Here is a 26287-nt window from a genome sequence, read left to right as displayed (position 1 = left end):
GCAGCTTTATTTGGTTTCTCAGCTTCCGAAACACCCGCCAGAGAACGTCGCCTAACGTTGTATTGGTATTTCCGCTTCCGCTGTAAACAAAATACATGTGGTTTCACTTTGCAATATAGAAGCGAACGTAAATTGTAATTTTGCCGATGAATGAATTAGTGATATACATATTCAAAACAGGTTTTTTTCAAAAGGAACTGTTCATTAGTTTCAAATGTCAAATATAAAGACTTCATCAATGAAATAACGTGAAAAATGCGAAGAGGAACTCTTTAAGATTAGAGATAAGAAATTGTCTGTTAGTCAGGTGAGATGGGCATCGTAGTCATGTGCCGATAGGGGGTTCCCCATTTATGTTACCAGGTCATGTGAGGTTATTACACAAGAGTTAGAGACAGAGATCGTTTAAGGAACGGAGCTGAATTATTTACATGTAAGTGTTTTGCAACAATACATTTACTGTCACGTGCAAGCGTATTAGTTCGAGCCCCATAACAATCAGTTTTTGCTAGCTACGCTATTGCAAACGTTTAAAATAACTTTATATGTATCCTATTTCAAATGACCCTGCAATTGATTAACTTATTGATTATTCGAAGCGGTAACTATTTTTTCTCAAGAGGTTCCTCTTCTTCTAGAGGGGTTGTAACATTATTCAAACGGGGTTTAAAGTAAAATCAAGTATTTAGTGAAACTGATGAAGATGGTAGATATATCCTTTCCTTTGAGCTTGAGAATTCCAACATAACATTATACAACATATATGCCCCCAATGATACTAAAAGTAAACAAACATTTTAATACAATTAAACAGAAACTGTCAAGTGAAAGATATAGAAATAGTTTCATTATCATAGGCGGAGATTTTAATTGTGTTCTTAATAAGGATTTAGACAGAAATAACTGTACATCAGATGGGGTAGAGGACAGGAAGTTAGAACTCAATCATGTAATTCAATCACTACAATTAGAGGATGTTTGGAGAAGGAGAAACTTCGACAAAATACGCTTCACATTTAGGAGAAGTAATAAACAATCGAGAATAGACAATTTTTTAATTTCTTCCTCTTTAGACAGTAAAGTTACTAAAACTAGTATAGAGTTAAGTCCCTTTACAAAAGATGACCATTATGGCATGCCTTGTATAACAATTAACATGTCTAAAGTTAACAGAGGCCAAGGGTACTGGAAGAAGATCAGAAATGGTATCAAATCTGACATATTTAGAGACATATTTAAAAATTTTTTATAATGAATGGAAAAACAAAATAAATAAATTTATTTTAGTAAAAGAGTGGTGAGAGATTACCAAAACAAAAATAACAGATATCACCATGTTTGTAAGAGTGGTGAGAGATTACCAAAACAAAAATAACAGATATCACTATGTTTGTAAGAGTGGCGAGAGATTACTAAAACAAAAATAACAGATATCACTATGTTTGTAAGTAACTTACTTAACGCTAAATATAAAAATATTCAACAGCTTGAAAATGAATTAAAAAATGGTAATGCTAATTATGAGATAATTCAACATTTAGAAAATCCAATAAGTTCATACTATGAACAGAGGACAAACGCTGCAAAGGTAAGAAGTAGAATAAAATGGTATTAGGAAGGTGAGAAATCTACTGCTTATTTCCTAGGTCTTGAGAAGTGTAGAGTACTAAACAAACAGTGGACTTCGATTAAATGTGAAGATGGCGACTATAAAAATAATATAACTGATATTCTTAAGGAACAAGTGAAGTTTTACAGTAATCTCTTCACGACTGAAGGGATAGATGTTGATGAAGCAAATATCTTACTACAAAATGTAAATGTATCAATTACAAACGACGTTAAAAATAACCTTGAGAAACTGCCTACTGAAAATGAAATTTATTTGTCTGTTAAACATTTGAAAGCCGATCGATCACCAGACATTGATGGTATTATTGCTGAGTTTTATCAGACTTACTGGAATTTGATAAAGTATCAGTTTATAAATATTGTTATAAATGTATTTGGAACTAGAGAGCTATGCCCATCTCAATATAAGTGTTTGATAACTCTTTTTTATAAAAAGGGGGAAAGGGAGGATATAAAAAAATGGTGACCAATCACTCTCTTGAACACAGACTATAAAATTATAACAAACATTATTGCAGAACGTATTAAAAACGAACTACCAAAAAATAATTCATAGCGACCAAAAGGGATTTGTACAGGGAAGAAACATAGAAGATGGTATTCATTTAATCCAAGATATTATTGAATACTCAAATACAGAAAACAAAGGTGGAAGCATTATTTTCTTAGATCAGCAAAAAGCATTCGATCGAGTTGAATGGGAATAGGTGGAAATGTGTCTTAAAAAATTTGGATTTGGTACACAATTTATTGAATGGATTAACATGACATACATACATTCGTCTAGTCATATACTTACAAATGGTTTCATTTCAAAACCCTTCAAGCTTTCTCGTTCAGTAAAACAGGGGTGCCCAATAGCACCTGCTGAACCCATGACATGTTCTATTAGGAAAAATGCTTCAATAAAAGGAATTGAGATACCAGGTACCATTTAGTAACAATGAAAAACATGAAGCCAAAATTAATATGTTTGCTGATGATTCGCAGCTATTTGCAGCGGATGAAAATTCTATGCCAATAATTTTTAGTGTTTTACACCAATATGAAAAAGCATCTGGTGCCAAAATAAATAAGAAAAAAACTAAAGGTATGGACATAGGAACATGGAAACAAAGACCTAAATTTAAGGAAATTTGTTTGGTAGAAAGGGTTAAGGTTCTTGGAATAATACATGGTTATGGAATAAACTTTGATGAAATTTGGGGGAAAATGATTAAAAAGATTGAAGCAACCATACAAATCTGGAAAAATTGATATCTTACACTTAGAGGTAAAATTCTGATAATAAAGTCATCAATACTTACTTTAATTAATTATGATATATCAAGTTTACCACAGAAATATAAAATAAAGAAAGAAAGCTGTTATAGAGACATTGATCTTGGAGGGCTAAATATGATTGATCAAGATTTAATGGAAATATTTAAAGGTATCAAAAATCTATACAAGATAATTCATTCGAAGTTCAGTGTTGGAATGCATTAAGGAAATATTGGCTTAAAAGATATGATTCTACCTTCTCATAGGAGCTCTTTATATGTAAATGTAGTACTACGAAATCATTAGCATTGAATCGTATTCCACAGTTTTATAAGGTCTCTCTCAAATGTTGGCAGGTCATGTTAAAACACCATCCAGTTAAGACAAAAAACAAAATACTCACTCAAAGGATATTTGGAAACACCAATATCACATTCAGAAAAAAAATCATGTTTTCTTTAAAAATTGGACTAAATCAAATATAACAAAAATAAAAGATATATGGAGTGAAGGAAGAAAGGATTTTATTAATTCACAAGAATTATGGGAGAAATTGTTATCTAAGCATAACTGGATATCAGAATTCTCCATTGTAAAGAAAGCAATTTCGTCATGTTGCAATTGGATACAAGAGCTTAAATCAAGAAATCAAGAAATACCAATAACGGAACCAATAGCTGTAACAGAAGAATTATATATTAAAACAAATAAAACAATGAAGTAATGCAACCAACAAAGCTAACAAATGAAACTTTAAAAGTATTAGTTTTGGATACAAACTATTATCCCAAATCACAAAATACCTGGGATACAGTATATCGAGATGACATAAATTGGGTAAAGATTTGGATTTCGTTAAGTAGGTCTATAACAAATAGGAAATGAAGCAATTTCCAATGGTAATGTTTGCATAATATCTTTTCTGCTGAGGCAAAATTATTGAAAATGAAAATGTCTCGTGGATTATGTACATTTTGTCATTTACATGATGAAACTCAAAACCAATTCTACACATATTGTAGAATTAAAAATATTTGGAAGACAATTGAATCATGGATAATAAATTTGTTTGTTTTTATTATAAAGTGACAGATATGGAAAGAAAAAAAGAAAATAAAATTTGATGTTGATTATGAGATGAATGACTTGTTAAAACACATTCTAAAATGTGTAAGGCAAGAAAGTGTTTTAATGATTGATGCATTGCAGAAAAGTGTAAGACATCGATACTTAGGGGAAGTTTTAAAGAGAACTTTCGAAATTGAAAGAGCTGAAAGCAGAAAAAAAGAGTGACAATTGAAAGGGGAAAAAAAGGAAGATTAATACGATAGGAGAGTGACAGTTTAAGGAGAAAGAGTGTGTTGGAAATTATATTATTACCATTGTACAGACATGTATATTTAACTTGAAATAAAAAAGGGCTATATTTCCAAAAGAGTACTGCTTAAATGATCAAGTGAAATTAATACAACACATATGAGAGGTGCCTGTTAATTACTGACATTTTCTAGCATGATATATTTATCTTAATTTTTATTTGCTGATGATGGCACATCAATGTCCTTTTAACATTTCGTGTGTCTGTTGATCAAAATTGATCAATTTTATTCTGATGTATATATTCATGAATTATATAAAAAAAAAAGTTTTTGTCATAATATTGTTACTCAGAAGATGTATATGAAAACGTTTCCCCACTCTAGTGTGGAAGGATATGCTGCCTAAAGTCTATGTATCTTTCTTACTTCATTCAAATTATAACTTTGTCTTTACAGTGTGCTATTACGCTAGAAAAGATATCCCCAATATTAGCAGAAACTTTGGTTTGTTCTCTTTACAGTACAAAACAAACTCCTGATATCCTCAACTACCAACATGATGGGGATTCTGTCCCTTCTCCTCATCTCCTGTCTTATTGTGTCACCTGTCAACTCTGCGCCTGCAGAGGATGAGATTCTGTTAATGCCAGGATTGCAGAAGCAGCCATCATGGAAACAGTATTCTGGATATCTTAATGCCACGGGCGACAAAAAACTTCACTACTGGTAACCAATATAATATACAGTCCATTAATGGGAGGGATTTCTCTACTGGTGACCAATACAATGTACAGTCCATTAATGGGAGGGATTCCTCTACTGGTAACCAATACAATATACAGTGCATTAATGGGAGGGATTCCTGCACTGGTAACCAATATAATGTACAGTCCATTAATGGGGGGGATTCCTCTACTGGTAACCAATACAATATACAGTGCATTAATGGGAGGGATTCCTGCACTGGTAACCAATACAATATACAGTGCATTAATGGGGGGGATTCCTCTACTGGTAACCAATACAATATACAGTCCATTAATGGGAGGGATTCCTCTACTGGTAACAAATATAATGTACAGTGCATTAATGGGAGGGATTCCTCTACTGGTAACCAATATAATGTACAGTCCATTAATGGGAGGGATTCCTCTACTGGTAACCAATATAATGTACAGTCCATTAATGGGAGGGATTCCTCTACTGGTAACCAATATAATGTACAGTCCATTAATGGGAGGGATTCCTCTACTGGTAAACAATATAATGTACAGTCCATTAATGGGAGGGATTCCTCTACTGGTAACCAATATAATGTACAGTCCATTAATGGGAGGGATTCCTGCACTGGTAACCAATATAATGTACAGTCCATTAATGGGAGGGATTCCTCTACTGGTAACAAATATAATGTACAGTCCATTAATGGGAGGGATTCCTCTACTGGTAACCAATACAATGTACAGTGCATTAATGGGAGGGATTCCTCTACTGGTAACCAATATAATGTACAGTCCATTAATGGGAGGGATTCCTCTACTGGTAACCAATACAATATACAGTCCATTAATGGGAGGGATTCCTCTACTGGTAACCAATATAATGTACAGTCCATTAATGGGAGGGATTCCTCTACTGGTAACCAATATAATGTACAGTCCATTAATGGGAGGGATTCCTCTACTGGTAACCAATATAATGTACAGTCCATTAATGGGAGGGATTCCTCTACTGGTAACCAATATAATGTACAGTCCATTAATGGGAGGGATTCCTCTACTGGTAACCAATATAATGTACAGTCCATTAATGGGAGGGATTCCTCTACTGGTAACCAATATAATGTACAGTCCATTAATGGGAGGGATTCCTCTACTGGTAACCAATATAATGTACAGTCCATTAATGGGAGGGATTCCTCTACTGGTAACCAATATAATGTACAGTCCATTAATGGGAGGGATTCCTCTACTGGTAACCAATATAATGTACAGTCCATTAATGGGAGGGATTCCTCTACTGGTAACCAATACAATATACAGTCCATTAATGGGAGGGATTCCTCTACTGGTACCAATACAATGTACAGTCCATTAATGGGAGGGATTCCTCTACTGGTAACCAATACAATATACAGTCCATTAATGGGAGGGATTCCTCTACTGGTAACCAATATAATGTACAGTCCATTAATGGGAGGGATTCTACCCATTAATGGGAGGGATTCCTGTACTGGTACCAATATAATGTACAGTCCATTAATGGGAGGGATTGCTCTACTGGTAACCAATACAATGTACAGTGCATTAATGGGAGGGATTCCTCTACTGGTAACCAATATAATGTACAGTCCATTAATGGGAGAGAATATAATGTACAGTCCATTAATGGGATTCTCTACTGGTAACCAATATAATGTACAGTGCATTAATGGGAGGGATTCCTCTACTGGTAACCAATATAATATACAGTCCATTAATACAAAATGATTAATGGGATTCTTACCCAATAATACTGTTGTGAACCAATAAAATGTACAGTCCATTAATGGGAGGGATTCCTGTTGTGATTTATAATCTGGTACCTCTTAATAAAATATACAGTCCATTAATGGGAGGGATTCCTCTACTGGTAAAATATTGTACAGTTCATTAATGAGATTGTACAATATACAGTCCATTAATGGGAGGGATTCCTCTACTGGTAACCAATATAATGTACAGTCCATTAATGGGAGGGATTGCTCTACTGGTAACAAATATAATGTACAGTCCATTAATGGGAGGGATTGCTCTACTGGTAACCAATACAATGTACAGTGCATTAATGGGAGGGATTCTCTACTGGTAAGGGATTGCTCTAAACCAATACAGAATATTACAGTCCATTAATGGGAGGGATTCCTCATTACTGTACAGTAAACCAATATAATGTACAGTCCATTAATGGGAGGGACTCTACTGGTATGTACAGTCCATTAATGGGAGGGATTCCTGGTAACCTGTTGGTAACCAATATAATGGTACACCTTAATGGGAGGGAGTTCAGTCCATTAATGGGATCTTGGTAACCAATACAATGTACAGTGCATTAATGGGAGGGATTCCTCTACTGGTAACCAATATAATGTACAGTCCATTAATGGGAGGGATTCCTGTACTGGTACCAATAAAATGTACAGTCCATTAATGGGAGGGATTCCTCTACTGGTAACTAATATAATGTACAGTCCATTAATGGGAGGGATTCCTCTACTGGTAACCAATATAATGTACAGTGCATTAATGGGAGGGATTCCTCTACTGGTAATCAATATAATGTACAGTTCATTAATGGGAGGGATTCCTCTACTGGTAATCAATACAATATACAGTCCATTATTTGGGTTGGGGATTCCTCTACTGGTAACCAATATAATGTACAGTTCATTAATGGGAGGGTAATTATCCTTAATGTATGGTAATCAATACAATATACAGTCCATTATTTGGGTTGGGGATTCCTCTACTGGTAACCAATATAATGTACAGTCCATTAATGGGAGGGATTCCTCTACTGGTAACCAATACAATATACAGTCCATTAATGGGAGGGATTCCTCTACTGGTACCAATATAATGTGCTTTCCCTTTATAGGCAGAGAAGGGATGTAAAACATGTCATATTTATACTATCATTACAATATTATTGCTTAAATCAAAATGAATATCTTACCTAATCTGTTGAAATGAAAAGAATTTATTTTTCTGTTGTGATTTAAATCTGATGTATTCCTCTTATAGATATACTTCCATATGTTTATAAAGTTTCCAAGTGAGATTGCTACAAGTTTCTGGTGGTATTTGATTTTTTTGTGAACGTTTCTCCTACTTAGACTTTAACACATGATATTACTAGGTAGAGACAATTTCTAAAACTGTATCAGACTATAGAACTGAGAAATATTTATTTGTGACCATTATTGTAGGTTTTTAGAATCCCAGAACAATCCTAAGACTGACCCTGTTGTCCTGTGGATGAATGGTGGACCTGGTTGTAGTTCTGATCTTGGCTTGCTCAGCGAACATGGGCCATTCAGGGTATACATAATTGAATCATTTTATTTTATGTGAAAAGTCGATGATATGAAGCATTATTGAAATTGTAAGCATTTCTTGGAATTAAGTTTATATTTGTTTAAAGGTTTTATTTTATATGCAAGTTTGATCAACGGGCCAACACACATTGTTTTATTCAAAGAAGGATAGCACTAATGGTCACATTACAGGATTATAAAAACCTTAGATTCAAAGAGGGGAATGGTGATAATACAAGACAATGAAATGAAATGGGTTTGTATTTCTGTAGAAAAATGGGTGGGTTTATTATTATGGTTTATCGCTGTATTAATTAGGTATATATAATGATATATATTTATAATTTGTTTCAGATTAATTCCGATGGAGAAACTGTGGATTACAACATGTACAGCTGGAACACTGTATGTTGGGCTTTTTGTATCCACATATAAACTACACTCTATTTTATTTGTTTCATTAGTTATATAATACACTGTGTTGTTATTTGATCTGGTCCTACTGTCTGGTCCTACTGTCTGGTACTTATTTGATCTGGTCCTACTGTCTGGTCCTACTGTCTGGTACTTATTTGATCTGGTCCTACTGTCTGGTACTTATTTGATCTGGTCCTACTGTCTGGTCCTACTGTCTGGTACTTATTTGATCTGGTCCTACTGTCTGGTCCTTGTGTCTGGTACTTATTTGATCTGGTCCTACTGTCTGGTCCTACTGTCTGGTACTTATTTGATCTGGTCCTACTGTCTGGTACTTATTTGATCTGGTCCTACTGTCTGGTACTTATTTGATCTGGTCCTACTGTCTGGTCCTACTGTCTGGTACTTATTTGATCTGGTCCTACTGTCTGGTACTTATTTGATCTGGTCCTACTGTCTGGTACTTATTTGATCTGGTCCTACTGTCTGGTCCTACTGTCTGGTACTTATTTGATCTGGTCCTACTGTCTGGTCCTACTGTCTGGTACTTATTTGATCTGGTCCTACTGTCTGGTCCTACTCTCTGGTACTTATTTGATCTGGTCCTACTGTCTGGTCCTACTGTCTGGTACTTATTTGATCTGGTCCTACTGTCTGGTCCTACTGTCTGGTACTTATTTGATCTGGTCCTACTGTCTGGTCCTACTCTCTGGTACTTATTTGATCTGGTCCTACTGTCTGGTCCTACTCTCTGGTACTTATTTGATCTGGTCCTACTGTCTGGTCCTACTCTCTGGTACTTATTTGATCTGGTCCTACTCTCTGGTACTTATTTGATCTGGTCCTACTGTCTGGTACTTATTTGATCTGGTCCTACTGTCTGGTACTTATTTGATCTGGTCCTACTCTGGTACTTATTTGATCTGGTCCTACTGTCCTTATTTGATCTGGTCCTACTCTCTGGTACTTATTTGATCTGGTCCTACTGTCTGGTACTTATTTGATCTGGTCCTACTGTCTGGTACTTATTTGATCTGGTCCTACTGTCTAGTACTTATTTGATCTGGTCCTACTGTCTGGTACACATGAGTACATCTTAAAATGAATTGTCATGACGATGTGTATAGACACAAGGATGCCGTCACCAGTTCAAACATGAACAGAAAAGACTCAGACTTTGTTAAGGGAAAGCTCGTAGTTTGAAGTTCTTTGTAAGTATTTGAATGACTTAGGCCCACACTTACTCATACATTTGTAATTCTGTGTTACACAATTTCGTTTTGTCAGGCCTCGAATTTTAGCAAGTGACAAAAAATGTTAAATTTGAGGCCTGTTTTTTCTTTTTTTAATTATTTCCTTTATATGTACCGATTAAATGCTGTACGTTAACTGCTGTTCTAAATTACAGGTAGCAAACATGATTTACCTGGAGGCTCCAGCAGGTGTAGGCTATTCTTATTCGCCCAGCAAAGATTACCGGACTGATGATGACCAGGTAAAATATTGATCATGTGATCTGATTGTTATCCAGTTAATTCACCCAGGTAATATTTTTGTGCATATGTCACTACTGTAATACACTAAGGAGTGTTTTCCATTGGCTTTGTGATGAAGAAATTGATTATAATGTCATAACATTGACAATGACGTTACATCAGGAAAAGATAATGGTGCAACATAATGGATGTCTGTGTTTGGTTTTGTCCTTCGCATTTTTACATTAAAACCTGTCAAAATGTAGCCTATCTGAGTTATATGATAAAACGTATCTTAATCTTGGTTTCACTTCATATGAGACTGTTTGAAACTGGCTTGATACTGAGATTCAGATCTCTAGATTTTTGTCAACTTAGTACTATCCTTGTTAAAAATACATAGTTTTTATTTGTCAATACAGATGGTGTAAATTAATTTTTCCTAATTAAACATACAAACAGTTATCTGATTGCTTCCATTAATTAAAAAAAAAAGAATTGTAAGATTTCATCATGCTGTTGTTCAATTATACTGCCACCATATTTTTGGCACTTAAGTTGAACGTGTGATATTACTAATGGTGTGCTTTTATTGATAATGTTAGGGGTTGTGTCCTCTGATCAAGACAGGCAAATGTCTATAGGTATTTACTGCTTAACTCATTGTCAATATAGTGTGACCTTTTGTGGTTAAGATCTGGGTCAAGTTTCTTGTATTTTAGGTCCATCAGTTTGATGGCACTGTGAGATGGTCGTTAAATAGAACACTCATTCATTGGCTCCATCTACATATTATCTTTATTGCTATTAGTACTGATAAGTCCCTCAAAAACAGTTCAGTTAAAACAGTGTGTTGAAATAGTGTTGATATTTTTAATAGATGTATGAATTTAAAAGACTGTTTGAAGTTGATGTCACTAATTTCAGGTAGCTGAGGATAATCACCTCGCTTTAAAACAGTTCTTTTCGAAATTTCCGGAGTACAAGGCTAATGAATTCTTTGTCACTGGAGAGAGTTATGGAGGAATTTATGTTCCCACACTATCAGCCAGACTTGTGGATGATTCTAGTTTCAACTTTCAAGGCTTTGTTGTCGGCAATGGACTTAGTGACGCGGAAATGAATACAGACTCGTTAATATACTTCGAATACTATCATGGACTGATAGGAGACAAGTATGCTTGTTCTTAAATTCACTTTTAAATCTTGATAAACAAGTAAATTTCCGTGTTTTACCCACACTACTAGACCTTGAATTGTAATATCAAAATCCTGGAAATTAAATTCTAATTAATATTGCTCCAGTTCTAAAAGTTTGTGTAGATAAAAGGCAATGAGATAGGATTCTAGCTGATCTTAGCTCTGGAATGATTTTTTTGTTGTATAGAGTGTGGGCGGACATGACAGAGTTCTGCTGCGGAGGAAATATCACTCGGTGCTCATTTCTGGCTAATGCTAAGAAAAGCCTAGGCTGTGAGCAGCTTGTAAGTACCATCTAACACAAACATTGGAGTTACTCTCATACCAGCCTGTGGCAGATCCAGTCATTTTGCAGAAAAAATACATGAAAAATAAACAATTAGTGAATAAAAGCCTACCCAGCCTTTAAGCTTGTTACTCCTATAAAACCTATTCTTCCAGAAAGGTTACATCTATTTAAAGATCATCTGTCTATAAAGACCTCATGTTTGGTTCCTGATGAAATATAATTCACAATTGGCCCTCTAAACAAAGGCTACCTGTCTGTTAGGGTCACAGCAATTTGCTCCTTTTAGTGGCTTTTATAGACAAGTTTGACTTCATATGTGACATGATTGTAGGTCGAAGGTGTGTTGAATATTGTATACAGCAGTGGCCTCAACGAATACAACCTGTATGCTCCCTGTGAGGGGCAAAATGGTCTTTCGTGGGACGACTCCGGCAAAAAAGTTACATGTACTCACATCAACTGGCCATTCACATTCTTTTCACCAGTACAGAAACAAGCGAAGGTAGGTGCATGCAGGTAAACTAGATTGATGCATCATTGTCGTCATCGTCACAGTCATCATTGTCGTCATCATCACCGTCATTAGTGTCGTCATCGTCGCCATCATCATCGTCATCAAAGAACAAGCCTGGTTTTGTATGTAAAATAGACACTGTCACCATTCTAAACTTTTATTTTTGTATGATTACGAACATCATCTGAAATTCTGATCAGTGTACCAGGTAACTTGAAAATCATTTTAATGATAACTAGTTTTGCAGAAATTTATAAGTGTGCTGAAAAAGAATAGGGGAAGATGGGTACAAAAAATTTCCTGTCAATATCCTGTTCTTCCTGGTGTATGATTCTCTCTCCAGCAATGAATGAGCTTAACTTTGAACTTTGATGGAAAGCACTTGATGTAAAACCATTTATGAAATGTTATAGATGATGCCAATAGGGGCAAAGGGGTCGGGTAGTACGCTTGTTTTTATGTATGTTCTGGAGTTTAGATGGTGAATTTTGACTTTGGTTTTGATACAAGACAAAGTTTTACCTACTGTTATCATATTTATCAACATTATCATCATCATAATGTTTGAGCCAGTCATCTGTCTCAACAGGAAAAATGGCGGCCATATTTGAACTAGCATCCAAATGAGTGTCATGGCAACAACTTTGAAAATCATGAGTATATTTGGGATTAGGTCATGAAACTCATCCTATGAAAATAAACGTTAAGTCAACATTAATTTAGAATTTGTAATAAAGAGTTCTTAGTTGAGCAGGTTCCAGTTTAATGTTGTTATAAATTATTTGATTTTAGTTTCTACAAGAAAATTATGACATTGAAAATAATGTGAGAATGACCCCTCCATGTCTGAACTATGACAATGTTGTGAAGTACATGAATTCTGCAGAGGTGAGGAAAGTCCTACACATACCAGAGCAGGTCCAGAAATGGGATATATGTAGGTAAGTTGTCATGGTGATTGTTAAAATCAGCATAGTTACACACAGTACTTACATATTAACATGTTGTCATTGTTAACACTACCTATTTGAAGCTTGGTTATAATTCTAACATTCAGAACTTGATAGTAAGTAAGGCACAAAAGTGAAATCTGTGAATCTGTGAAAAGTGGATATCTCTCATATCAATATCCATGGAAGGAAAAAGACAAGAGCTGCATCAAAGTCAGCCTACAATTGTACGTTTATTGAAGGACAACTTACTTCACAATTCATTCAGTATGTAAGCAATGAAATTAAATAAGGCAGTTGTTAAAAACAGAAATTCAACTCAGGTGACCATTTAGGTCTATGGGCCTAATTGTCACTAGTACAGTTCTACAGTCAGTTTCAGATATGTCTCTATGCAGATCTGCTCTTCCTAGTACAGTTCTACAGTCAGTTTCAGATATGTCTCTATGCAGATCTACTTTTCCTAGTACAGTTCTACAGTCAGTTTCAGATATGTCTCTATGCAGATCTACTTTTCCTATTACAGTTCTACAGTCAGTTTGTTGTATAAGACTCTCTACAACTCTATGAAGGAACAATACCTCAAAGTCCTGTCACGCAAGGTAGGATTTTTCGTCTTCGTATAAAGCATATAACTTCATTATTTGATTGTTGTATGATCTATTGAGAACATATGGTCTGTGTGATTTCACATCACATTGAATAAAATTGAATGCTGTTTCTATTTGAAAATATAACATATAACAGAATGTTGTGAGTTTGAACAATCTTACACATCAATGTGTGCACGATGACTGCACATGATGGGCATGATGTTTGAACAATGTTAGCACAATAAGAAACCTTGAAACCTGTGTGCAGGTTGTGAAGTTCTTTCAAATAGTTGTGAAGTTCTTTCACAGTGATCGGGCACGCCTCTAGCTGCTCTCTGAGCGATCGGGCACGCCTCTCGCCACTCTCTGAGCGATCGGGCACGCCAATCGCCGCTCTCTGAGTGATCGGGCACACCTCTCGCTACTCTGAGTGATCAGACACACCTCTTGCCACTCTCTGAGGTATGAAACAATGTGCTTGAATGACTTCATTTACAAATTCAGTACTTCTTTAATTTAGAATAATTATTGTTTTATATCTTATTATTATTGAAATTTTTAAAACAAGTACAAATCTGTATTTGAATTAGAAGACAAAGACAAAGAAAGAATTCTATATTAATGTTGAGTTTGAATGGATTCTTCTGTCTTTATCTGTAAGGAAAACTTACTAACACTAGGAAATATATATATAGTTTTAGTAATTTGGACATGCATTGCTAAAATACTTAAAGCTGCTGCAGCTACAAGGGTTATGTCAGGTTGTAATAGAGTAATACAATTAAGAAATAAGCCGTTCTTAATTGAAAGTTAATCCCATATTTTCCCAGTTTCAATTGAAATCTTTCATACAGTGTGATTGTGGTATAAGATATGACACTTTTTAATCCGTATATTAAGTAGAAAATTTAGTAAGTTAAAATAGAATATCAAGTAACGAGCATGAAGTGTTTTAGAAATAGACAAATATTTGTTTTTCAAATACAAATGGCAGTTTCCATTAATACCAAATTAATCATATTTTCCCAATTCCTGTATATGGTCTCTTTTATTGATACAATTTTCTTTGTAGAAACGAGTGATGGTATACAATGGAGATGTGGACATGGCATGTAACTTCCTAGGAGACGAGTGGTTTGTCAACAGTCTTGGACAGAAGGTAAAATTGATTTCTTAAATGTGGTAGAGTGGTTTGTCAACAGTCTTGGACAAAAGGTGAAACTGTTGTTTTGTCAACATTTTCCAACTAATTTTTTACATGTAGTAGAATGGTTTGTCAACATTTTCCAACTGATGTTTTACATGTGGTAGAATAGTTTGTCAACATTTTCCAACGGATGTTTTACATGTGGTAGAGTGTTTTTGTCAACATTTTCCAACTAATTTTTTACATGTAGTAGAATGGTTTGTCAACATTTTCCAAACTGATGTTTTACATGTGGTAGAATGGTTTGTCAACATTTTCCAACTGATTTCTTACATGTGGTAGAATGGTTTGTCACCAGTCTTGGACAGAAGGTGAAACTGATGTTTTGTCAACATTTTCCAACTGATTTCTTACATGTGGTAGAGTGGTTTGTCAACATTTTCCAACTAATTTTTATGCTAAGAGCATTTTGAATGCTCTTCAGCATGTTGCTGTCGCCCCTGAGGCCGAGTATCAGCACTTCGTTTTCATTGGTTCATAAATTGAAAGTTTACTCCTACTCCATCTGCCGGACATTACTGTAATAATTGGATTATCGCCCCTACAAGTTGCTGATGCTAGTCATTAAATGAAACAACCTTATCAACATTTTCTTCATTACTTCTATTAATGATAATCAGACATCAAAATTTGTAAATACAATGACAAAGACTCACGTTTATGGTGGTAAATTTTGCGAGGCGATGCCAATATGGCGGCTTAATTTTCTTTTTCACGCGATGCATTGTTGGTGTCATATACATTTGTATATCTTTCTCTTTTTCTTTTTAGAAAATTTATTTCCCGTTTAATACTGTTGAAAACTATTAAAAATACTGAAATATGTAGTTGAAAATAAAAATGAAACTAAAATAAGAATGATTTAGAGTAGCATAAAATTTTGACGGAAACAGCCGGGGTGCTCTGTGCTGCTGGACCCTGAAAGAAGACGGCGGCAGAAAGAAGATGGCGGGTAACTTATGTAGGTAAGTATCACTATATATATATAAGCTGAATTTAATGTCAATACTTATACTGAACTAGCAATTGCATTTTTTGCAACAATTCATTTGAAATGAGCCTTCGCGTGTATTGAATTTAGGCTCGACGGCGACGCGCAAGCTGGGCACTGCCGCCATGGCACTTTTTTTTCAAAATATTTTCAAGACTTTTCCTTTGAAGCAGTATGCATTTGAAAAATGTTATGTAAGCATCTAGCACATTTTTGTTTCTTCCGTAAAGTATTTCAGTATTTTGAAATGGATTTATTTTTGAATGATCGTTTCATAATGGTCTCATCGCAGTCACTTCTGTCAGTGGCCCAACAGATCGGAAATTAACCAGAAAAAACTTATCCGTAATTTTGTACTGTACTACTTACGCTACCGTGAATAGATCTAGGAATCTATCTGTGTAATATATCGATTTTACTTTAAAATATCGGTCACTGTCCGCGCTATTGTAGATCTAGCACTTTCAAATTTCTGATCGGAGATAATTTATAAGTACCCCAATGCCAGGGTATGAAATTGTACGGGAACTCTACAGCTATGCTAATTGTAAGGTTTACATGTGAAGTGAATATATATAGTTTTAGCTTAAATTTAGTTTTTGTCTTTCTGACATGATGTCTCGTTGATTCTGTTGAAGAGTGATGCATGTGAATGATTACAATATGAAGATTGGGAATAATGAAGATGTCAGTTAACATCTGAATCCCGGAAAGTGTTTTAATAAAGATTAGGATAAACATAGCAAAGTGTAAGGTCCCAGTGTGAATGTGTAAAGTCCCAGCGTGAATGTGTAAAGTGTAAGGTCTTAGTGTGAATGTGTAAAGTCCCAGCGTGAATGTGTAAAGTGTAAGGTCCCAGTGTGAATGTGTAAAGTCCCAGTGTGAATGTGTAAAGTGTAAGGTCCCAGTGTGAATGTGTAAAGTGTAAGGTCCCAGCGTGAATGTGTAAAGTGTAAGGTCCCAGTGTGAATGTGTAAAGTCCCAGCGTGAATGTGTAAAGTGTAAGGTCCCAGTGTGAATGTGTAAAGTGTAAGGTCCCAGTGTGAATGTGTAAAGTGTAAGGTCCCAGTGTGAATGTGTAAAGTGTAAGGTCCCAGTGTGAATGTGTAAAGTCCCAGCGTGAATGTGTAAAGTGTAAGGTCCCAGTGTGAATGTGTAAAGTGTAAGGTCCCAGTGTGAATGTGTAAAGTGTAATTGGTACAATTGAACTTTTAATGTATGTACTGTATCTCAGAAATTTTAGTATTATGTCAACTGCGTCCACTTTCAGTTCAACACTTTTGATTCATCAATTTTACCCAGCTCTAGACTCAATATTTGTCATTAATTGTCGACTGTTTTTTAGCGTTTTAGAGTTTTCGTGGTGAATGGAATGAAATGAGATAAATAGTCTAACCAATACCCTTCGAGAGCTAATTAAGACATTGCAGTATTATCACTTTGGGCCTTATTAAAAGTCAAATTGAAACTTTAAGAAACTCAAGTGGCCGTAAGTACAACAATAAGATGTCAATAATCAATGAAATTGATTAATTGAGAGGACATTTTCTTAGTGCAGTTAACCAGGCTTTGTAGTGGTTTGTTCAGAACTGTAGTTATGGTTAAGTAACCATTAATTGTGTCCTTTCAGTTACAATGACATACATTTTTGAAATACCTCTACTGTACCAAAATGTGGCATTTGTAATAGACAGCCAAAGTTAATTTTGTGATAGACGTAGCCAAAGTTAATTTTAGGATCAGTTAGGACAGCTACTGTTTGTAACAGGCATGGGTTCAATTACACGATGATGTAATTAATTAAATTACAATTACATTATGAAAATGGCATTGCCAATACATGACGGTCCAATGTAATTAATTAAATTACACATTACTTTTCAAGTCATAATGATTTTTGAAATACAAACGTCAAAATAAATTATCATACTGCACAGATTTATCACACGAATTTAACTTTATGATTCAATCTCTGTATGACTATGGTCAAGATATTATTATTTTTTAGCTGTCCATCGCTTAATAATTTGACAGTCCTGAACGTCAAAGTAATTAATTACAGTATATTTAATATAGACTCCTATTGGGAAGTTCAAGACTATAAGCTTATACAGAAGTGTATATTTCTTGCACATAATCATAGCAATAAAGAAATATAGTTATTTATTTCCCTTACTCTCTTTCAGCAGGTGGATGTCCCTGAAGAAATGAAATCTGGAATGGTAGAAGGTATCTCTATTGATTCTTCTAACTTGGAATTGGCCATTGTGACCAACAATGGATTTGAGGACCTTATGGTGGAGAAAAACGTCCTTCTTTCTGACCTCCAATTAGATGTTGAAGATGATTAATCACTTGAGGAGATGCTAACAACCATGTTGCCTTTTAAGGTCACAGTACTCTCTAAAGGCGGCAATATATTTACCATCACAAAAGAAGAATCAACAAATGGCGGAAACTAAAAAAATGTGGAAAAGATCATTGTATACTGCATTTGTTGTAAATTTGTATACAATCTTCAATTTACTTGAGTAGAAAGATTCACTAGATATACCATGTTTGTGTAGAAAGGATCACTGTATACTGAGTTTGTAGTGTACATAGAAAGGTTTACTTATTTTTTTTCTGTGTTTAGTGTATACAATATATAAAAAAAAACTTTTTGTAGAAAATATCACCGCATACTGAGTTTGTTGTTTACAAATGTGTAGAAAAGATCGATGTATACCAAGTTTATAGTTTACAATTGTCTAGCAAAATCACTGTATACTGAACATAATACCACTTCTGTTTAAAACCTTCATTTAAACTTAGACATGTATTTTTTTTATTTATCTTAAAAATCTACCTACAACAATTTTGTGTATGCAATCTTGTACTAGGATATTGACATGACAAGATTACATTGCTGATCAAAGCATGGAAAGAATACTGTATCTAAAAACTGAATAAAACAAGATATAAGCATCTTTATCATGTTTTTATTTTTATTATTATCATTATTATTTTCCCATGATGTCTGTCCACATGGAATTTGTAAGCACTCTTGTGCATTCTTATACCACCAAAAAGGTGGGTAAATTGAATCAAGTTGTCTATCTGTCCATCCATCTGTTTGTCTGTCTGTAGACACATCTTGTCTAGACAACTCCAATGAAACTTTACAGTAATATTCGGGACAATGTGTAGATGTGCATGCACCATTTTCCCCTCGAAATATTGATTGCCATGGCAACTGGTCAATATAGACAGGTTTTGCATGTCGGTCAACTTCTAAACCTGTGGACCAATTTCAACAAAACTTCGCAGGAATATTAGGGAACATGTGCACATGCCGCTGTGTTTCAGAGGATGTTTCTGTGCAAAAGGTCACCATGGGGAGATAACTAAGGCTGTGGGTGTAGGGGGTATTAGTTAGCATTTGGATTACAGTTTCAGTTATCCCTGGGCAATGTGGAGAGGATATAGTAATGATTTTGAGAATTGAATGTAGAGGTCACAGTACTTGCATAAGTACTATATGATTACCTTGTAAACACATTGAGACCAAGACAGTTAGTATACCTTAATCAAATTTGGAACATGTATCCCTTATGAGGAGAAGTCGGTTTCTTTAGAAATTCAGGGTCAGATGTCAAAGATCAAGGTCACAGTCAAAAAACGGATAGTTGCATGGGGGTGTTTTTCCTCTGCATTACCCTCGTTTTTCTATCAAATTTCACAACCTAAAAGATATTCACATCTTGCAAATTTCAAGGTTCAAGGTCACTGTAAGGATGTTAAAAAATGAGAACACAAGAGGAATAAAATATCTTGCGACAAGTTTTAGAGAACAAAGAATATATAAACATGAAGAATTGGAACAAAGACAATATCTACTTGAAGATTCCCTGAAAAAGTACAAGGAGAATAAGACCAGGTTTTCCGGAAGAATAGGCATCTTCTATTTTAAGTTATGGTGACAAGTCATGTTTGTTTTAGAAAGTTGGTACTCTTATGCAGTCATTTACAAACAATCTGGAAAATGAAGCTGCCCAATATTTGTATGTAGCATGTTATTTGCATGATGGTCTAACTAATGGTCTTAAACCAATAAGATACCCAGTCTTTAAAGTGATAATATGGTGTCCAAGATCAACATTCCCTACAATGTATCCAAAGAAATGGACAACTTCCCTATCATTGCATCCTGGAGCCTACTTGGGACATGTATTACATAAGTAATACTACTATGCTTGTTATTTCTGATACCTGCTGGTCATTTTTATGGGCTGCAATGATTTACTGCTTGCATATAGTTGGTTTCAGTATATAGCAAGCTAATAACAAAGAATTTATTTTTTAATGGTCTTAGCATACCAGTACTTTCAGTACATTGATTTACATGTGTTAGAATGGTTTGTCAACATTTTCCAACTGATGTTTTACATGTGGTAGAATGGTTTTTCAACAGTCTCGGACAGGATGTGAAACTGATTTATTACATGTGATATAGAGTGATGTGTTAACAGTCGCCAACAGAAGGTGAAACTGATATAGAGTGATGTGTTAACAGTCGCCAACAGAAAGTGAAACTGATTTATTACACATGAAAGAACATTCCAGCCCAAGATGGACAAAAGTTGTTAAATGAATGGTCCCCTTTCGTTTAGAAATCTGACCGAAATTTTAAAAATTGTCTCAAGACCCAGATACATTATGTTAAAATCAAATTTTCTTTTTGAATGAAAGTGTATTAAGTTGCATGTGCTTAATGCACAGTATGAATCCATGACCTCCAGGTTGAAAACCTCCCCCAAGGCCAGAGGAGTAAAAACATCTCCCCCAAGGCCAGAGAGGAAGTAAACAAAGTCTCCCCCAAGGCCAGAGAGGGAGTAAAGACTTTTAGTTTATACAGGATAAATAAATTTTTGACATTCTTTGTTTCATTCTACATCGTGGTTAGAATTGTTTGTGTGGGTTGATAGTTGCAACTTTCCCTGAAGAGGTTAAATTTACTATTGTTTATGTAGGTTAAAATACTTCAGTGTTCATCTTGTTACATTTCCATTGGAAATAATTAAATTTTGTTGGAATTATTGACATGGTTTGGTAGTCAATTGTTATGCATCCTACATATTTGCAATATTGTATGTGCATTTGTATGTACAATGTATTTTAAGTTATATATCTTGCTTTGTAAACAAGACAATTTATATAACATCCTCACCACAACAAAAAGTCTTTATTGAACTCAACAGTAAAGTCTGGTGGCCTCTGGTTCTGTTCCATTAACAGGTGATGAAGCAGAATTATTTCTGATAACTGAATATTTTATCCTACTCCCTTTCAGTAAAGGGGGATCGTATGTTAATGGCTTTGTCTGTACAGCTGCATCCATCCATCCCCAGCACAAACCATGTCCACAAGATGTCTTATCAAACCCTCAACAGATATACTTCTTATTTATGCCTTTTAAAACACAAATGCAAGTTCTACACATGATTTGATTTTGGTGGTCATCATGGTTAAAAGGTCAAAAGTGACACTTGACCACTTTGGAAATGAGAAGATCGGGGTGTGTGAGCATATCTTTATGGAGCCTTGGTCATCTTGACCGATGATCATTCAGATATATGGGTCAGTGATTTTTCTATTTCATTTACAGGTTATAACAGAGAGAAGTCTGTGGCACATCAAGAAAGGTACTGATCAACAGGTTGCAGGATTTGTCAAACAGATGGAAAATATTTCTCTTGTGACCATAAAGGTAAGTCCATCTGTCATATTCTTTTGTCCTTGGCAGCATTAAACTACCTCCCTTTGAAATGATCATCAATTTAGTTCCTTAGTTGTGTGGTATCATCTTGTACCATAAACAATGTTTTAAGGGGTTTATGTTTTTGTCATTTTCAAGGATATTGTGAGAAAAAGATAAGGATAGTCTTAAGGGTTCTGACTCTGAATGCAACCTTCACAAAGATAAGATTGTGGATTGATATGCAGAACCCTTCAGACTGGTGGATCTACAGTGATATCCTCAAAGTACTATTGATAAAGATGAACAATTTTCATGACTTTCTTTAAACAATAATTGTATTTGCTGCAAGCTTTTGGTAAAAGAAGAATCTTTACAGTAGAAATAATTGTAAATCATTTGATGAATATTGGTGAATAAAACCTGTAGTATGGATGTGAACAGCCTGAGATATTGTTTTAAAGGGAGCTGGACACATGGTACCCACAGACAAACCAGGAGCAGCCTTACTCATGTTCTCAAGTTACCTAAAAGACCAGCCATTAAAGTAACAGAACAAGTCCACACTTCATCCTGCTGTCATAATTGAGATGAGTTTGACATACAGAAGACTTGGCTTAGATTTTTATTCTCTTGGCCAGGAATACATGGTTCCAGATAATTAGATCTTAGAAAATATGGCGGAGATCCCATTATAATCCTTCCATCTGAAGTCACTTGGTGTTCGTTTCTTTGTTAATCTTCTAAAACATCTATCCTGCAATAAGTCCAGGGGACGGTACATGACCTCTGACACAAAGTTGCGTGATGGGCTGATTGCAGGACAGTGTTATCACATTTCAGTGCTGTAATATGCAACGGTACTTTTTGGGCTGAAAATGGTAAAAAAACAGCTTCTACTTGCATAATGTTCACACTCCAAAATTCTGTCAAAATCCATCTCAGGGAACCAAAAAATTGATCTTGGAATGTTCAGCTAACATGTCAGACCAACGATATAAAGTCTGAAACTTGAAAGTATTCTCTTCAAAACTTGTACTTATCTCAATTACCGACTTAGAATAACCTAATGTTTGTGCATCTTCTAGCTTGTTTTGCTGTCATTACCTATCCACTTATCCCTTATTTATTTTGAGTACACATGCACTTGTCTTCACACTAGCCCTAATCAGCAGTGTTCAGGGTTATAATCACAGGTACAAGTCATTATCTACCTATTCATGACCAAACCAAGTAAATACGATCTCCACATGTCAACTTTTCTTTCATGCTCATCAAGTGCATGCCAGATGGCAAATTGAGGCCCCAACTCTGTATATGTTAGCAACTGGTATAGGGAACACAGAATGGAATCAAGAATGGGCTTAGTGTTAATTTTATGACACACAAAAATGTAAGAAATATTCCCTAATATGCTGTATGTTCTAGATGAATACAGTATTGCTGTAGTCATAGAACCCCATTTTTAACAAATTGAACTGTAGCTCATGCTGAAATAGATCTGTCCGTGATGAGTGACTGGTCAGTCTTGGATGAAGGACTGGTCAATCTCAGCTGAGGGACTGGTCTGTTCAGGATGAGTGACTGGTCAATCTCAGCTGAGTGACAGGTCTGTTCAGGATGAGTGACTGGTCTGTTCAGGATGAGTGACTGGTCAATCTCAGCTGAGGGACTGGTCTGTTCAGGATGAGTGACTAGTCAATCTCAGGATGAGTGACAGGTCTGTTCAGGATGAGTGACTGGTCAGTCTCAGGCGAGGGACTTCGTCTGTTCAGGATGAGGGACTGGTCAGTCTCGGGTGAGGGACTGGTCAGTCTTGGATGGAGGGCTGATCCATTATGTGGGACCAGTCAGTTCAGGATTAAGAGCAAAGTTCGAAACATTGGTTCTGTTCCATTTAAATGGGAGGATCAGATGGGAGTTTCAAGTTCATTCCAAGACTTTTAGGGAAGGTATCCAGATAGCCTGTTTATTTTTACAATCAACTGGACACCTTTATCAGAGCATTTATTTTTTATCTGTTGAGAAGTCTGCATTCATTTGATGTGTATGATGTTGAAATCAATCTTTAAAAGTTTGTATATCATATTCGTGATGTCTCCTATGTGCTCTCTACTTATATTTTTTCTTGACTTTTTTTTTTCTGATGCCAACCAGAAGTTACTAATATTTATGTAACACTGGTCATTAGAATAATGCTAACAGAAAATCAATAACTACAAAGTTCAACTTTTGGATACATGTTTATCTTTTGCCAATCATGCGCTCTACAGATGGTATAACTGTCGCCAAAACATGTACTTTATCCATGGTATATATTTTCTCATCTCTGTGCTCTACAGATGGTACATCCTTTGCCAATTAAATCCTCTACAGATGGTACATCCTTTGCCAATTAAATCCTCTACAGATGGTACATCCTTTGCCAATTAAATCCTCTACAGATGGTACATCATTTGCCAATTAAATCCTCTACAGATGGTACATCCTTTGCCAATTAAATCCTCTACAGATGGTACATCTTTTGCCAATTAAATCCTCTACAGATGGTACATCTTTTGCCAATTAAATCCTCTACAGATGGTACATCTTTTGCCAATTAAATCCTCTACAGATGGTACATCTTTTGCCAATTAAATCCTCTATGTTATGTCTGTTGCCTATTTTACCCTTTACAAATGTTGCTATATTAAAGAGTTGAACTGTAGAGCATCAAAATCAGAGATAATTACTTATCAAGGGATGTAACTTTAAAAATTCCATTATCTACATGAACATTTCTTACTGATACATGTGAACTTGATTAAAGGAGTGACACGTTAGAATTTCCTTATGAAGAATATTTTGGATTTTTGACACTTTTACAAGATATATAACATTCCTCCATTTTCATTCTGTCTTAAAGTATACATGTTTTTATTTAGATATGTAATGTTTGCTATCTGTATATGTTTAGTGTATAAGATCTCCTTGTTAGCTGGATGTTGTGTGTACCATAGACATGGAAATATTCACTCAGGGTTAAACTTCCATGTTCACCCAGTGTTAAATTCACCCCAAAATACATTAATGTATGGGTTAGGTTTATGACACCAAGTATTAGCTCATTTTATAGCCTATTTTTACCCTATTTGTGAAGCTTCTCAATAAACAGTGTATGTATCTCTGTGTGAATCATGGCATATCTCTTGTTGATGTGAGTATGAGAGCCAGTTAAGAGTGGTAAAGTCATTTGATTTAGTTAAAGTCTTACAAACTCTGTTATAAAACTATGTTTACATTTGATACAAACTTTGTTTTGTTTTAAAACTGTGCTTACAGTTAATATATACTCTGTTTAGTTATAACACATCTCACCACTCCTAAGTCAAGAGTTTTTTCTTTACAATATCAAGTGTTTGCTGTGTATTACAACTGTTGTTACCATTTTGGTTTTTTTTTGTATTTTTAGATTACGGGTATACTTAAACAAGTAGCCAGGTGAAAAACCAACAAGTTATGAGAAAAGTTGACATATAACACGAGGAATGTATTTATCTCCAAAACATAATCATGCTCATGGTTCAAATGTAAGAAAGAAAGATTTTTGTTTAATTTGAAATCTGAAGTAAAAAAAGTTTGGATTTGGTACTATACACAGAAACCATTTTACTGCACTGTATGTCCATTCAAACAACCTTGGAAGTATCAGTGTTATGCAAATTAGAAAAAATATAAGACTTCTTTATCTTGATAGCTGTTTCGAAATATGAAGGTGATAACCATTAACTATCATATCAAGTTTGTAATTCTGATAGAAATAACTCCTTCATATGCATAAGAATATTGTGTTATATAAACTTATTTGGTATTGTTAAATGAGTTGCTCTAAGAATAGATATTGCTTGCTTTAAGATAAAATAAATCATTTTCATGAATATATAAAGAGGTTTGTTTCTCATTTATTACCTACCAGGGACAGCATTCAAAGCTAGCTGATTAGACCTGTTGTCACATCACATATGTATCTCCCATCATAAAGTAACCTGATACTTTTTCCCCAATCATGAAAGTACTCTGGGATACAATTAGAAACCACCCTGTACAGGTGTATATAAGGATACTTCTACAGGTAACTGATTACACCTGGTCAGGTATGATTACACCTACAGCTATAGCCAGTGTTGATGGAGCAGGCTCAGGTGTCTACAGGTGTATAGTTATATAAGGATATTCTACAGGTAACTGATTACACCTGGTCAGGTATGATTACACCTACAGCTATAGCCAGTGTTGATGGAGCAGGCTCAGGTGTCTCTACAGGTGTATAGTTATATAAGGATACTTCTACAGGTAACTGATTACACCTGGTCAGGTATGATTACACCTACAGCTATAGCCAGTGTTGATGGAGCAGGCTCAGGTGTCTATACAGGTGTATAGTTATATAAGGATACTTCTACAGGTAACTGATTACACCTGGTCAGGTATGATTACACCTACAGCTATAGCCAGTGTTGATGGAGCAGGCTCAGGTGTCTATACAGATGTATAGTTATATAAGGATACTTCTACAGGTAACTGATTACACCTGGTCAGGTATGATTACACCTACAGCTATAGCCAGTGTTGATGGAGCAGGCTCA

The 26287-nt window shown here is 35.1% G+C and overlaps 1 protein-coding gene across 3 annotated transcripts; it reads left to right on the top strand.

The window, feature by feature from the left end:
- The first annotated feature begins 344 nt into the window (after nucleotides 1-344).
- LOC132560634 (lysosomal protective protein-like) lies at nucleotides 345-25587 on the top strand. Of its 3 annotated transcripts, none has more exons than XM_060225298.1 (13): nucleotides 345-433; nucleotides 4736-4940; nucleotides 8182-8293; nucleotides 8644-8694; nucleotides 10115-10201; nucleotides 11109-11356; nucleotides 11569-11665; nucleotides 12002-12172; nucleotides 12977-13125; nucleotides 13661-13736; nucleotides 14800-14886; nucleotides 21573-21674; nucleotides 25114-25587. In XM_060225298.1, the coding sequence occupies exons 2-13, from the start codon at nucleotides 4771-4773 to the stop codon at nucleotides 25144-25146; spliced, it is 1383 nt and encodes a 460-aa protein (XP_060081281.1). In that variant the 5' UTR covers nucleotides 345-433; nucleotides 4736-4770; the 3' UTR covers nucleotides 25147-25587. The 3 variants fall into 3 exon arrangements, 2 of the variants coding, with proteins under 2 accessions (XP_060081281.1, XP_060081280.1); XM_060225297.1 differs by having other exon boundaries at nucleotides 22127-25587; XR_009554665.1 differs by lacking the exons at nucleotides 21573-21674; nucleotides 25114-25587 and adding an exon at nucleotides 14037-14189 and having other exon boundaries at nucleotides 14800-14881.
- The last annotated feature ends 700 nt before the right edge of the window (nucleotides 25588-26287 follow it).

This window comes from Ylistrum balloti, unplaced genomic scaffold (genome assembly GCF_031769215.1).
Source record: "Ylistrum balloti isolate Yb309-2 unplaced genomic scaffold, AGI_CSIRO_Ybal_v1 Utg371088, whole genome shotgun sequence".
Classification (NCBI taxonomy): Eukaryota; Metazoa; Mollusca; class Bivalvia; order Pectinida; family Pectinidae; genus Ylistrum; species Ylistrum balloti.
This window is presented reverse-complemented; position numbering and strand designations above follow the sequence as displayed.

What these genes read in the sequence shown, in the direction of transcription:
- LOC132560634 (XM_060225297.1), top strand. Translation starts at nt 4,771, where the DNA reads ATGATGGGGATTCTGTCCCTTCTCCTCATCTCCTGTCTTATTGTGTCA. An exon ending in GCGAACATGGGCCATTCAGG is followed by an intron (nt 8,294 to 8,643) that starts GTATACATAATT and finishes AATTTGTTTCAG; the next exon opens with ATTAATTCCGATGGAGAAAC. An exon ending in TCAACAGTCTTGGACAGAAG is followed by an intron (nt 14,887 to 21,572) that starts GTAAAATTGATT and finishes TTTCATTTACAG; the next exon opens with GTTATAACAGAGAGAAGTCT.